We start from the raw sequence: 16,259 nt of genomic DNA, 5'->3' as shown, positions 1-16,259 counted from the left end.
AGGGAGGCTGGGAGGGAGGGAGATGCAAGAGGGAAGAGATATGGGAACGTATGTATTTGTATAACTGATTCACTTTGTTATAAAGCAGAAACTAACCCACCATTGTAAAGCAATTATACTCCAATTATGATGTTTAAAAGAAAAAAAAAAATTCTAGCTTTAGCATCCTGAGTCTTGGAATATGAGTCCACAAAGAGATAAAGGGTGCCATAGTTAAGCAGAGATCCATGTACTCTATAAAGAAGCAGCTGAGAGAAACCAAGATCTGGGAAATGTCAGCCATGGGAATATATGAGGATCACCTTGGAGTATAAGTAGAACTTCAATGAAACCTACTGAGGCATAGGATGGTTTGAAAGAATGTCCATATATACCACCCAGCATTTCTACATGGTTAAATTAATCACTTATATTTTCAATAAACAGGTATCAGAAAATCTATAAAATGCAAAGAAATGCTGGGGACGGTGCTCAGGCCACACTCTAAATAGAATTAATCTGATTTCCTGCTAATATAATCTAGTATTTAGTACATCCATAGGACCCAACCTTATGTTATGGATGTAGTCTTTAAAAATCATTTTTTTAAAATGCAAGTTTTACTGGAACTTACAAGTCAAAACGAAGATTCTCTCTTTCTTCAAAAAAGTAGTCCAGAATAAATTTTCTTACAAAATCGGGATTTAAAGTATTATCAATTACTTCAGTCCTTCCAAACTGTTGAGGAAAAGACAGAGAGGTTAAAATCAAGACTTGCATGGTTACTTATTGCAGTAGAGTGCTTATTATTAATATATTTCCTTGAAAACATAAGCAATGAATATCCAAATGACTTGAAAAAATAAAACCCTCAGAAAAGCTTTTAAGAGATCAAATCATCCCTCTTAATCACTCAGGGAATTCAGAAAATGAGCCCTGAGTTCATTTACATTTACTGGAAAAGCAGCTTCTGAAAATTCATATAACAACAATAACACTTCCTCCACTTTTCTCCCCACTTGAAAGCCAAATCCCTTTCCAATCAAGAGAAGTTATTTCCACCTTAAATTTAAATTTATCACAAATATTCTTCCTAACCTAGTGTATAACTAGGCCAATACTTATTCTTACAACTGGAGGGCTCGGTTACAAGAATATGTATTCATATTCAGTTCATAATCAAGCAGTCCTCTAAAAAGAATAGATTTTTTTTTTAAGAAGCTGTTGGGGGTAGGAGTTTATTAATTAATTTATTTATTTTTGCTGTGTTGGGTCTTCGTTTCTGTGCAAGGGCTTTCTCTAGTTGTGGCAAGCGGGGGCCACTCTTTATCGCGGTGCACGGGCCTCTCACTGTCGCGGTCTCTCTTGTTGCGGAGCACAGGCTCCAGACGCGCAGGCTCAGTAGTTGTGGCTCACGGGCCCAGTTGCTCCGAAGCATGTGGGATCTTCCCAGACCAGGGCTCAAACCCATGTCCCCTGCATTGGCAGGCAGATTCTCAATCACTGCCCCACCACGGAAGCCCACACAGAATAGTTTATTAGCCATGTTCAGAGACAATCTTTCTTATAATCTATTACACAATTCAATCATTTTTTGTTTGTTTTGTTCTGCTTTAATTTTTATACTATCTAGATAGCCAAAATGAGACCTACGATTCTTGCATGCTTTTAAGCTACTCTATTACACTTTTGCTTAGAAAAAATAAGTTTCTCCATCTTAGGGGAAGTGGAAACCAATAAACAGAACTCCTTCCTCTCAATGTGAAGGAAGGCCATCAGGCACTGCTTCCAAAGGTACAGCAAAAATATAAACTTTATATCTCTTTCTTTGTATTTGGCTTACATTGTTCCCCTCCTACTAACATGGTATTCTAAAGAGGGAATTTTAACCTTTAGTTCTGAACAGCATTATGCATGCTGTCTTATCAGAGAACTCCTACTAAAGTTCAAGGCAAAACTATCGTTTTATTAGGAATAAGAAAACTACTAATCCACCATAAAGTAAAGGTCATGAGCTTATCACATAAATTGTGATAATAAAGCTATGAAACAAAATCTTGATGACAGGGACTTCCCTGGTGGTGCAGTAGTTAAGAATCCACCTGCCAATGCAGGGGACACGGGTTCGAACCCTGGTCCGGGAAGATCCCACATGTTGTGGAGCAACCAAGCCCGTGAGCCACAATGACTGAGCCTGCGCTCTAGAGCCCACGAGCCACAACTACTGAGTCTGTGTGCCACAACTACCGAAGGCCACGAGCCTAGAGCCTGCACTCCACAACAAGAGAAGCCACCACAATGAGAAGCCCATGCACCACAACGAAGAGTAGCCCCCACTCGCCACAACTAGAGAAAGCTCATGCACAGTAACGAAGGACCCAATGCAGCAAAAAATACATACATACTAACATCTTTATTGGAGTATAATTGCTTTACAATGGTGTGTTAGTTTCTGCTGTATAACGAAGTGAATCAGCTATACATATACATATATCCCCATATCCCCTCCCTTTTGCGTCTCCCTCCCACCCTCCCTATTCCACCCCTCTAGGTGGTCACAAAGCACCGAGCTGATCTCCCTGTGCTATGCGGCTGCTTCCCACTAGCTACCTATTTTACATTTGGTAGTGTATATATTCTGTGCCACTCTCACTTTGTCCCAGCTTACCCTTCCCTCTCCCCGTGTCTTCAAGTCCATTCTCTATATCTGTGTCTTTATTACATAAATTTATTTTTAAAAAAATATTGATGACAAAAGATTGATTATGGCTATTAGTAACTATCTGAAAAGGAACTAGTTTGCAGAGGCCTATGCATTAGGTAATGTTTCATATCTTGGACCAAAATCATAAAGGCAAATCATAACCCAGGTAAATTATTCAACATTTCAAAATACTGAACATTTATTTGAACAATAATAATAATTACAACCACCATTGTGTACTTTACTTTGTTCTAAGCACTTTTCACACATTACTTTAAACCTTTACCATAACCCCACAAGGTAGGTGTTAGTAGTCCTACTTTAAGATGAGAAAATTGACGTAGAGGGTCCAAACCTAAGTCACTTTGGCTACAAAATATACATTCATTCTTTCTAGGACTCTCCCCTATTTCAGCATAGAATACATTAGGCCCTGGGAAGATTCAACAATGAGCCTATCCATGGTTTCTAATTTTAAGGGAATGGGAATAAGAGCATGTACCAAAAAACACAGGCTGACAGTACACATGCACCCAAAAAAAGCAATGTAGAGGTCAAGGAGTACAAATCTGAACCAGAGAGAGCCTGGGCCCTCCCAGCCTTTCTACTGCCTGGAGCCAAAATGGTTTCCAGACCAGAGCAGAGAATATCAGACTAGCAAATGCACAACACTCTCAAAGAAAAACTCAGGCAGTACCCATATTCCCCAGCACCCCAATCCCTCTTGTGGTTTTTAACCCAAACCCTCACTCAGAGGGAAGAAGTTAGAGTGGAATTCTCAGGGTAAGGTTCACTGAGTTGCAAAGCCAGCAACTTGGACCTAGAAGCCATTAAAACAAGCTTGTTAGGGAACAATGGCTTGTCAGCAATATGGGTGGCTGAGTATACTCTGCTATCTCAAGTGAAGATTAATATGTAGCCATTAAAATTTCCGCTAATCACCTATAAATTATGAACATCTACTATAATATGCCTTCTGACACATAGCCCTGAAATTGCTTTCGATGATGTCACCAGTGATCTTCATATTGCTAAATCAAGTGGTCACTTCTTGGCCTTCATTACATCAGACTACTCAGCAGCATTTGACAAAACTGTCCATTCCTTCCATTCTGAAGCAGGCTTTTCTGGTTTTTTGACACCACAATGCCCTGTTTTTCTCTTCTTCTTAGATTCTCAGACATGCAATCTCTCACTGTCAGAGCACAATTCCAGGCCCTCTTCATCTGTCTATCTTCACTTTTCTATTAGGTTATTTAATCTATCTTTGGCTTTAAATCCCATCTACATGATGATAACTTCCAAATGTACATCATCAGCCCAGATTTGCCTCTAAGTAAAGACTCATGCATACAACTATCTTCTAGACTTATACATGTGGTTGTCTTATGGGACCACGAGAATTAACATTTAAATTTTAAATATTTATTTTATACCACAAGCACCACCCCAATCCTGGTCCTTACCGAGTCTACCCCTTGTCAATAAATGATATCACCATCTACTTGATTCCTTAGGCCATAAATGAGAGTCATCCTTTTCAACTCCTTTTTAACCAACCAACCCTACTCGTCACCACCTCATAAATTGTCAATTTCAACTCCAAAACATATCTCACAGCTGTCCACTTCTCTCCCTATCTCCTGTCATCAGTTTAATTCAAGATTTTCTTCCTTCTCATGGACCACCTCAAGATCATCCTATTTCTCTTGTTCCCCCTCCAATTCATCCTCCACATAACATCCAGAGTAAACATTTGAAAAATGTAAACATAGTCATGCAATTTCACTACCCTAAAAATCTTTAATAGCTTCCCACAGTACTTCAAATAAAACCTCTTTTATTTGGTCTATAAGACTTGCCCCTGTCTACCTCTTAAACTTCATTATGGGCCAGTATCCCCTCTTTCTCTTTGCTCCAGACAGCTGGCCTTCTTTTACATCATTTTACACACCAAACCCTTCCCATCTGATGGCCCTTGTACTTGCTATTTCTTCTTCCTGGAATGTTCTTAACACCACGCTTGCATGGCTGACTTTTTTTATCCTTTCAGCCTCTGGCTCTAAACACCCAGTCTAGAGTAGGTCCCCCAGCCCTACTATTATTCTCCTTCATAGTCCCTGTTTGTTTTCCCTCATAAAACTTATACTTGGAATTATATTAATACTTTTATTTGTTTTATATTTCCCTTACTAGACAATAAGCTCCATTTAGGCACAGAATATACATATCTGTTTGGTTCATACAATTACAAAATTAAACAAATGGTTAACTAAGGTGATCTTCAATATATTCTTCAGAGAAAAAAAATCAAGGAAAATTTATAGTATAATACCAATTTTGATTAAAATATGTGTGTGTATGTATATATATATAAATACAAAGAAAAATAGAAGAAAGTATACCAGAATGTATCAACTATATTCTAATTGCTTTTTTTCACTATGTATTTGTGGGTTTTCCTAATTTCTTGCAGTATATTTTACTTTTAAAATAAGAAGCATAAAACTTTTAAGCAGTGTTCCAGTTTTTAAGTCATTCAATTATGAAAAGTGAAAACTGGCAATAATAAGAAATCCACAGATAAATTATGATTAGTTCAGCTCATGGGAAATATGTGGGTTCTTTCCCAGAGGATGGAATATATTAGCTATCAACCAAGTGATTCATCTTCTTGACTTGGAATAAAATTTAAGTCTTAGCTAATGCTACCACTTAATAAAGATTTTCTAATTCTTTGGAAAATGTACAGCTGCATATAATTCTGTTCAGATCAGAGAGGGTTAAAATTTTGAGGCAAGACAATTACTAAAAATATTTGTTAATCGTATATACAAGGAACAGCTACTTTTGAAAGAATTGTAATTTGTATCCTAAAACATCTTTTTCTAAATATCAACAATACTGGGTTGTCAGAAGTACCTACAAACCTGATTACAATAACCTCTGGCACAATGAACATATCTAAATATGAGGACAGCAGAACAGTTTAACATAATTATACAGTATTAAGTTTCCTCGTTTCATAAATCGGAAACTGTTAGAAAAAAAAAATTTTTACTTACCAAGTGTGAAAGTTCTCAGTCATTTGAAAAAGTATGTAAACTGTTAATTGTGTTAGAAAATAAAACACTGTTTCTTGTAAAACTTTAAGCAAAAAATAAAAAACAATTCACAATCAAGTCATTGAAAAATTTCCTTTGTTTTATGCTTGAGCTAATCGGATAAATACCTGCTATTCCAATTTAGGAACAAATCTTACAGAAAATAACAGAATGGAAATACTTCTGATTTTTAAATCAACTAACTGTTAAACTCCTTCAGAAGAACAGTACTGGAAAGAACATTCAACTATTCATTGCACCAAGCAAATGAACTCTGTTATGAGAAAAATGTTCAAGAACGTTTAATATATGGTGAAGGCCCAGAACAATCACCCAATCTCACATTCATTTGTCAACTAAAATGAAAATGATGAAGAAAAAAGGTCATGTGGACTAGTGCACATCTTTATTTCAGTTATTAAATTAGAATTAAATCTTAGTAGCAGTGATATATAGAGGACAGTCTCCAGAGATTAGACAAGAAGAGTAGATAAACTGAATAGTGCAGATAGAATATTAAGACAAAGTAAAACAAAAACAAAAACAAAAACAAACAAAAAAACCAGTCAATTAATTTAGGGCTATACATATCTAACCTGCATAAAGGATGCCAAGTGTAAGCATGCACAAGTGCACACACATGCATGCACACACACACATGCTCACATACACATACACACACAACCAAAATTGAAGATTTACATTCTTAAACACTTCCTCCTGGGAGTTAAACACTGGGATTACCAGAGAATCCATGGACCTTTTCCTCTGAGGGAAAAAGATAAGAGTTCTGTCATGTAACTCTTTATCCAAGACCTTTTTTTTTTTTTTTTTTTAACAATTCAGTGATCTGAAATTCACTTAATTAAAAGAAGACAAGTAGAAAATCTGAAGGTTTTGTCTAGATCTTACATTATTATAGATGAATGAGATGTAGTTATAGATGTACACACACACACAGAGAAAGAGAAGTAAATTGACTTCCTTCTAATATTCTTGGTTAAGACAGAATATTTTATATAAGGAAATTTCATTCACTTTTGGGGATGTTTTATTTTTAGGACTGAACCTAAATCATTTACCACCAAAAAAAGAACACCTTGATTATATCTCTGTAATTATCACACATAAAATATAGACAAGACTAAACTCCATCAATTAAAAAAATTAGATTATAGTATTTTCAAACTTAAAACATTTAATATTAAATCATGTTTTAAAAAATAACACTAATGTAAGGAACTGTTTTTACTATGTCATTCATGGCTATTAATTCTGTGATTAGTGACATATTTTACCATGTGAAGAGAAAAAAAAATGGACTCAATTTATCCATGAGGTCCTTACTGGACAATATGTGTTAATTTTGTCACATACCAGTGAGATTTTCATTTATGTGAGAAAAATATTTTTAAACAAATTGGGCAGATTATTATTTTAATTTGTTCAGTTATTTTAAATTAGATTATTTTATTTAGATGATTACCTAAATTTCATTGAAATAAACTTGAAAAATATATTCACACTAACTCTGAAATTTTTGAATAATATTTAAACGCAGTTCTATAGACACGTGCAATAAATGTTGTTGACTGGTATTCACTAAAAAGTAGGCAATAATTAATTTCATATACTCAAAGCTAATTTTTAATGAATTATCTTAAAATTCCTCCAAATCAATAATTCCTAGATTTTTTTTGAATTATTAAATTCTCTTACTGCCTTTCTTTATGATGCAACACTCTTCCTCCCCTTCCTGAAATTACTGTATATAAGACAGATCTTTAGGATAGTTTCTACATGGAGATTCTTAAATTCTCAATGCTTATTTTTGTGAGTTTTATTCATTTTAATTTTTTGTTGAGAACTTTATAGGAAAGTAGAAACATGCAAAGCTAAGTCTACAAATTATTTCATTCAAAAGCAGTTAGAATAAACTTTTAGTTCTGCCTATGGCAAATTAGGTTGTTTCAGACCAACTTTTCCCCTCAGAACAACTAAAAAAGTCAAATGAAATATTAAAGCAATTTTTTTGCATGCACAAGAGAGCTAACAAAAATTTATAAATTGTGGAAACAAAAACCTGGAAAAAATAGAAGCAAAAAGAGGAGCCTTGTAGGATCCTGTATTTGAAAAAGAGAAGCCAAGTTGAGCAGAAATTTCCACAGTCTCATCCACCTAGGAGAGACAACGGAGTTAAAAAAATACATGCATGTTCATTCTATATTTCTTTCCACATTTCAATATGTTTTTAACTTTTTAAAATAGGGATTAAAAATAAAGTAACAAATGTTCGGGGTTAGGATCTCAAAAGGCTACACCAAGGAGTAAAGATGAATGACAAAATTAATCCTCAGGAGCAATAAAGCTCAACTTAGAGTCAGTCAAATTTTTAACTGGATTACAGTGTATTTTTCTAGCCTAGCTGTCTCCCCAGAAGCAAAAGTAAACCCACTCTGAAGAAATATAAATTCATTCAAAGCCTCAAGTTATCACTAATTGTTCCTATACAATATCCAGCAATTATTATCAGGCATGAGAACTTCTGCTTCCAGCTCAAATGGAGTCACTTATAAAGGACAAATACTTCTGAGAACCAAAAAGGGTAAATAAAATACAAAAACTTATTATTTGATATTATTGTAGAGATGCAAAGACAGCCAAGTGCTGAAAAGCCTAATGCTGGAGAGAAGGGAAATTAATGTGAGCCCAACTTTTGCTTGGAACAAACAGTGACAAAGAAAATAGAAAGTCCAGATAAAAATGGAGAGAGAAGCAAAGCCAGAAGTCTCAGCAACAATTTGCCATACTTTTGAGGACTGTATAACTAAACAGAGGTAGGAGTTTTGTGAAGCTAGAAAAGCTATCTGAAACCAAATTCCTTTCAAATTTCGGGAAAACTAAAGGCATCGAGGTCCAATTACATACAAAGTTACCATTAAAAAGGAGATTAGAGGACAGAATAATACCCCTACTGGAAATGAAAGCATGACAAAACATATACTAAAAACCAGATCTACACTGTATTGTAGTATTTCAAATGGAGATAAACACATAAATAAAATTATAGAAAACATGAACAGCATAAATCAGAATTAGAAACACTGAGAGATAAGGTGATAGAAATCAAGGAAGAAATACATGTAAAATAAAACATTTTAGAAATGAAACAAACTAGTAAGGACACAAGAATAAATAAGTGCAATACATACTGCCTTAATACAAGTTGGAAGGAAATTTTTGATTTTAAGAATCAAAAAAAATGAAGAGTTGAGTGAAGGCAGCAAATTACATGAAGAAAATCAAAGCAAAGAACAAACAAATATTAAAAACAAAATTCAGGGCTTCCCTGGTGGCGCAGTGGTTGAGAATCCACCTGCTGATGCAGGGGACACGGGTTCGTGCCCCGGTCCAGGAAGATCCCACATGCCGCGGAGCAGCTAGGCCCGTGAGCCATGGCCGCTGAGCCTGCGCATCTGGAGCCTGTGCTCCGCAACGGGAGAGGCCACAACAGTGAGAGGCCCGCATGCCACAAAAAAAAACAAAAAAAACAAAAAAAAACAATTCATTAGCACATGACTTAGAGAAAAATAAAATTAGATTTTCACCAGAATTTTTGACGGAAATGCTTTATGACAAAAGAAAATGGAATAACATACTTAATATACCTAAGGAAAGTGTGATCAAAAGATTTTCTATTCTTCATATTTAAAGGGCAAAGATTGTTATCAACATAGAAGAACCAGGGGAATATTGTTCCCATGAACTTTTCTTAAGAATCTACATTAGAGATCGTGCTTTCAATAACCACAGTGCCTAGAGAGATATGGACTTTCCTTGACTTACAATGGGGTTACATCCTGATGAACCCATCATAAGTTGAAAATATCCTAAGTCAAAAATGCATTTAATATACCTAACCTACTGAACATCTCAGCTTAGCCTAAGCCTACCTTAAAAGTGCTTACTTTTAAGAACAATTTAACACTAGTCTATAGTTGGGCAAAATAATCTAACACAAAACCTATTTTATAATAAATATATTCTAAACATTTTATACTAAAGTGTTGAATATCTCATGTAGTTTATTAAATACTGTACTGAAAGTGAAAACCAGAATGGTCCTGTAGGTACAGAATGGTTTTAAGTGTATCAGTTGTTTACCCTCATGATTGTGTGGCTGACTGGGAGCTGTGGCTTGCTGCTGCTGCCCAGCATCACTAGAGAGTATTTCTAGCCTGGAAGACATCAAAGTTCAAAGTACGGTTTCTACTGAATGCAGATTCACACTACCGTAAAGTCACAGAATCATAAGTCGAACACATGGAGTAGTGGTGAGAATTACTTATAGAACTAAGACTAAATTAAAGCTAAACGAGAGTATGCAGTGGCAATATGATTTGATAATGTTAATACAGGGTAATATTATTTCAACTAACAAGTGAAAATTCCCAGTGATCTAGGCACTAAACATCAATGGATACTAACACCAAAAAAGAGTGCCTCCTAATGTAAGTTCACACCACCAACGATGGATTTGTTAAAATAACTAAACCTGTGTCTGATCACCCTTTTGAGTCAGCCTGTCAAATTGAAGATATACAAAGAACAGAAAAACATAATGAACTGAACCATAAGCATATAGTCAGTAAGATCTTGACTATGGAACTATAGATCAAATGGTCCAGATTGTCTAGGAGACAAGTTGAAAGAAAACCAAAGGGATGGAGGGAAAGCTGTAGGTGAAAACAGAAAGAAAGTGTACACCAGTTCTTTTTTTTTTTAAGTGTTTAAGACTAAACTATAATGTCGAGAGGTACACACTTGGATGTAAAACCCATAAATGCACAGGCACACACACACACACACACACAAACACATACACACACACACACACATCATTACTCCATGAAAACAGAGAGCTCTGATTAAGAGGGGCATGTGTCAGGAAACTTTGGGTGGCTGGCAAAGTTCTACTTCTTGACTTTGCTAATGGTTACAAAGATGTTTGCCTTATAATAATTCAGTATGTTTTCCAGTTTTTGTATTCTTTTCTCTATATTTACAATAAAAAAGAGAAAAAATTCAAAATAAAGACTTCTCCATTAAAAACAATTAAGACAATTCACTCTGGCTGTATAAATGCAAAATTGCACAAACAGAAATTTTAAAGGGATTTACTCATTCAGAATAAAAATGATCCTTGAAGGAAACAAATGCAACAAGAAATGAAAGGACGTTATAGGAAATATATGAAAATATATGGAAAATAAAAAAGACTATTGACGATATAAAACATAATAAAATGTTTTGTGTGTTTAAATTATAGGCAAAATTAACAGTCATAATAATGACACCAAAGATGGGAGTGGAGATAATGAGTTACAAATTTTTAACGTCTTTATTGGAGTATAATTGCTTTACAGTGTTGTGTTAGTTTCTGCTATATAACAAAGTAGATCAGCTATATGTATACATATAACCCCATATACCCTAGCACTTGCATCACCTTCCCACACTCCCTATCCCACCAGTCTCAGTGGTCACAAAGCTCTGAGCTGATCTCCCTGTGCAATGAAGCTGCTTCTCACTAGCTTTCCATTTTACATGTGGTAGTAGTGTATATATGTCATTGCTGCTCTCGCACTTCGTCCGAGCTTACCTTTCCCCCTCCCTGTGTCCTGAAGTCCATTCGCTATGTCTGCATCTTTATTCCTGTCCTGCCCTGAGGTTCATCAGAACCAATTTCTTTTTTTTTTAGATTCCATATATAGGTGTTAGCATATGGTATTTGTTTTCCTTTTTCTGATTTACTTCACTCTGTATGACAGGCTCTATGTCCATCACCTCTCTACAAATAACTCAATTTCGTTTCTTTTTATGGCTGAGTAATATTCCATTGTAGATATGTGCCACATCTTCTTTATCCATTCATCTGTCAATGGACACTTAGGTTGCTTCCATGTCCTGGCTATTGTAAATAGTGCTACAGTGAACATTTTGATACATGACTCTTAGAATTATGGTTTTCTCAGGGTATATGCCCAGTAGTGGGATTGCTGGGTCATATGGTAGCTCTATTTTTAGTTTTTTAAGGAACCTCTATACTGTTGTCCATAGTGGCTGTATTGATTTACATTCCCACCAACAGTGCAAGTGGGTCCCCTTTTCTCCACACCCTCTCCAGCATTTATTGTTTCTAGATTTTTTGATGATGGCCATTCTGACCGGTCTGAGGTGATACCTCATTGTAGTTTTGATTTGCATTTCTCTAATGATTAGTGATGTTGAGCATCCTTTCATGTATCTCTTGGCAATCTGCATATCTTCTTTGGAGAAATGTCTATTTAGGTCTTCTGCCCATTTTTGGATTGTGTTTTTGTCTTTTTGATATTGAGCTGCATGAGCTGCTTGTGTATTTTGGAGATTAATCCTTTGTCAGTTGCTCCATTTGCAAATACTTTCTCCCATTCGGAGGATTGCCTTCTCGTCTCCTTTATGGTCTCCTTTGTTATGCAAAAGCTTTTAAATTTCATTAGGTCCCATTTGTTTATGTTTATTTCCATTTCTCTAGGAGGTGGGTCAAAAAGGAGCTTGTTGTGATTTATGTCATAGAGTGTTCTGTCTATGTTTTCCTCAAAGAGTTTTATAGTGTCTGGCCTTACATTTAGATCTTTAATCCATTTTGAGTTTACTTTTGTATATGGTGTTAGGGAGTGTTCTAATTTCATTCTTTTACATGTAGCTGTCCAGTTTTCCCAGCACCACTTACTGAAGAGGCTTTCTCTTCCCCACTGTATATTCTTGCCTCATTTGTCAAAGATAAGGTAACATATGCATGGCATGGGTTTATCACTGGGATTTCTATCCTGTTCCATTGATGTATATTTCTATTTTTGTCCCAATACCATCCTGTCTTGATTATTGTAGCTTTGTAGTATAGTTTGATGTCACAGAGCCTGATTCCTCCATCTCTGATTTTGTTTCTCAAGACTGCTGTTTCTATTCCGGGTCTTTCATGTTTCCATACAAATAGTGAAATTTTTTTGTTCTAGGTCTTTTAAAAATGCCATTGGTAGTATGATAGGGATTGCACTAAATCTGTAGATTGCTTTGGGTAGTATAGTCATTTTCACAATGTTGATTCTTCCAGTCCAAGAACATGATATATCTCTCCATCTGTTTGTATCATCTTTAATTTCTTTCATTGGTGTCTTATAGTTTTCTGCATACAGATCTTTGGTCTCCTTAGTTAGGTTTATTCCTAAGTATTTTATTCTCTTTTGTTATGGTAAATGGGATTATTTCCTTAATTTCTCTTTCAAATTTTTCATCATTAGTGTATAGAAATGCAAGAGATTTCTGTACATTAATTTTGTATCTTGCTACCTTATCAAATCTACTGATTGGCTCTAGTAGTTTTCTGGGAGCATCTTTAGAATGCTATCTGTATAGTATCATGTCTTCTGCCAACAGTGACAGTTTTACTTCTTCTTTTCCAATTTGGATTCCTTTTATTTCTTTTTCTTTTCTGATTCCTAGCAGTGGCTAAAACTTCCAGACTATGTTGAATAATAGCGGAGAGAGTGGGAAACCTCATCTTATTCCAGATCTTAGAGAAATGGTTTCAGTTTTTCATCATTGATAATGATGTTGGCTGTGGGTTAGTCACATATGGCCTTTATTATGTTGATGCAGGTTCCCTCTATGCCTACTTTCTGGAGATTTTTTATCATAAATGGGTGCTGAATTTTGTCAAAAGCTTTTTCTGCATCATTGTGATTATCAATGCTTTTTATCCTTCAATTTGTTAATATGGTGTATCACATTGATTGATTTGTGCATATTGAAGAATCCTTGCATTCCTGGGATAAACCTCACTTGATCATGGTGTATGATCCTTTTAACGTGCTGTTGGATTCTGTTTGCTAGTACTTTGTTGAGGATTTTTGCATCTATGTTCATCAATGATATTGGCCTGTAGTTTTCTTTCTTTGTGCTATCTTTATCTGGTTTGGTATCAGGGTGATGGTGGCATCATAGAATGAGTTTGGGAGTGTTCCTCCCTCTGCTATATTTTGAGAGTTTGAGAAGGAAAGGTGTTAGCACTTCTCTAAATGTTGGACAGAAGTCACCTATGAAGCCATCTGGTCCTGGGTTTTTGTTTGTTGGAAGATTTTTCATCACAGTCTCAATTTCACTGCCTGTGATTGGTCTGTTTATATTTTCTATGTCTTCCTGGTTCAGTCACGGAAGGTCATGCTTTTCTAATAATTTGTCCATTTCTTCCAGATTGTCCATTTTATTGGCATATAGTTGTTTGTAGTAATCTCTCAAGATCCTTTGTATTTCTACAGTATCAGTTGTTACTTCTCCTTTTTCATTTCTAATTCTGTTGATTTGAGTCTTCTCCCTTTTTTTCTTGATGAGTCTGGCTAATGGTTTATCAAATTTTTTTACCTTCTCAAAGAAACTGCTTTTATTTTTATTGATCTCTGCTATTGTGTCCTTCACTTCTTTTTCATTTATTTCTGATCTGATCTTTATGATTTCTTTCCTTCTGCTAACTTTGGCGTTTTTTGTTCTTTCTCTAATTGCTTTAGGTGTAAGGTTAGTTTCTTTATTTGAGATGTTTCTGTTTCTTGAGATAGGATTGTATTGCTATAAACTTCCCGCTAAGATCTGCTTTTGCTGCATCCCATATGTTTTGCATAGCCATGTTTTCACTGTCATTTGTTTCTAGGTATTTTTTTAATTTCCTCTTTGATTTCTTCAGTGATCTCTTAGTTATTAGGTAGCATATGGTTTAGCCTCCATGAGTTTGTATTTTTTACAGGTTTTTTCCTGTATTTGATATCTATCTCACAGCACTGTGGTCAGAAAAGATACTTGATACAGATTCAATTTTCTCAAATTTACCAAGGCTTGATTTGTGACCCAAGGTATGGTCTATCCTGGAGAATGTTCCATGAGTACTTGAGAAGAAAGTTTATTCTGTTGTTTTTGGATGGAATGCCCTATAAATATCAATTAAGACCATCTTGTTTAATGTATCATTTAAAGCTTGTGTTTCCTTATTTATTTTCATTTTGGATGATCTGTCCATTGGTGAAAGTGGGGTGTTAAAGTTCACTACTAGGAAAGTGTTATTGACTATTTCCCCTTTTATGGCTGCTAGAATTTGCCTTATACATTGAGATGCTCCTGTGTGTGTGCATAAAAATTAACAATTGTTATATCTTCTTCTTGGATTGATCCCTCGATCATTATGCAGTATCCTTCTTTGTCTCTTGTAATAGTTTTTATTTTAAAGTCTATTTTGTCTGATATGAGAATTGCTACTCCAGCTTTCTTTTGATTTCCATTTGCATGGAATATCTTTTTTCATCCCCTCACTTTTAGTCTGTATGTGTCCCTAGATCTGAAGTGGGTCTCTTGTAGACAGCATATATACGGGTCTTGTTTTTGTATCCACTCAGCCAGTCTATGTCTTTCGGTTGGAGCATTTAATCCATTTACATTTAAGGTAATTATTGAGACATATGTTCTTATTACCATTTTCTTAATTGTTTTGTGTTTGTTTTTGTAGTATTTTCCTTCTCTTGTGTTTCCTGCCTAGACAAGTTCCTTTCACATTCGTTGTGAAGCTGGTTTGGTGGTGCTGAATTCTCTTAACTTTTGCCTGTCTGTAAAGGTTTTAATTTCTCCATCAAATCTGAATGAGATCCTTGCTGGGTAATCTTGGTTGTACGTTTTACCCTTTCATCACTTTAAATATGTCCTGCCATTCCCTTCTGGCTTGCAGAATTTCTGCTGAAAGATCAGCTGCTAACCTTATGGGCATTCCCTTGTATATTATTTATTTTTTTTTCCTTGCTGCTTTTAATTTTTTTCTTTGTATTTAATTTTTGACAGTTTGATTAATATGTGTCTTGGCATGTTTCTCCTTAGATTTATTCTGTATGGGACTCTCTGTACTTCCTGGACTTGATTAACAATTTCCTTTCCCATATTAGAGAAGTTTTCTACTAAAATCTCTTCAAATATTTTCTCAGACCCTTTCTCTTTCTCTTCTTCTTCTGGGACCCCTTTATTCAAAAGTTGGTGTGTTTAATGCTGTCCCAGACGTCTCTGATACCATCCTCAATTCTTTTCATTCTTTTTTCTTTATTCTGCTCTGCAGTAGTTATTTCCACTATTTTATCTTCCATTTTACTTATCCATTCTTCTGCCTCAGTTATTCTGCTATTGATTCCTTCTAGAGAATTTTTCATTTCATTTATTGTGTTGTTCAGCATTGTTTGTTTGCTCTTTAGTTCTTCTAAGTCCTTTTTAAACTTTTCTTGTATTTTCTCCATTCTAATTTCAAGATTTGGGATCATCTTTACTATCATTACTCTGAATTCTTTTTCAGGTAGACTGCCTATTTCCTCTTCATTTATTTGGTCTGATAGGTTTTTACCTTGCTCCTT

The 16,259-nt window shown here is 35.2% G+C and overlaps 1 protein-coding gene across 2 annotated transcripts in view; it reads right to left on the bottom strand.

Moving 5' to 3' along the window:
- The window catches only part of CPNE8 (copine 8), a 321,663-nt gene that overhangs the window by 219,650 nt on the left and 85,754 nt on the right, over nt 1-16,259 (bottom strand). For both annotated transcript variants that reach the window (XM_024122759.3, XM_024122760.3), the window contains exon 4: nt 614-717. In XM_024122759.3, the coding sequence (XP_023978527.2) occupies nt 614-717 (104 nt within the window). The remainder of the gene's footprint in view (nt 1-613; nt 718-16,259) is intronic.

The sequence above is a fragment of the Physeter macrocephalus genome, chromosome 6 (assembly GCF_002837175.3).
Source record: "Physeter macrocephalus isolate SW-GA chromosome 6, ASM283717v5, whole genome shotgun sequence".
NCBI lineage: Eukaryota > Metazoa > Chordata > Mammalia > Artiodactyla > Physeteridae > Physeter > Physeter macrocephalus.
The sequence above is the reverse complement of the archived record's forward strand: the minus strand, read 5'-3'. Positions and strand labels throughout refer to the sequence as shown.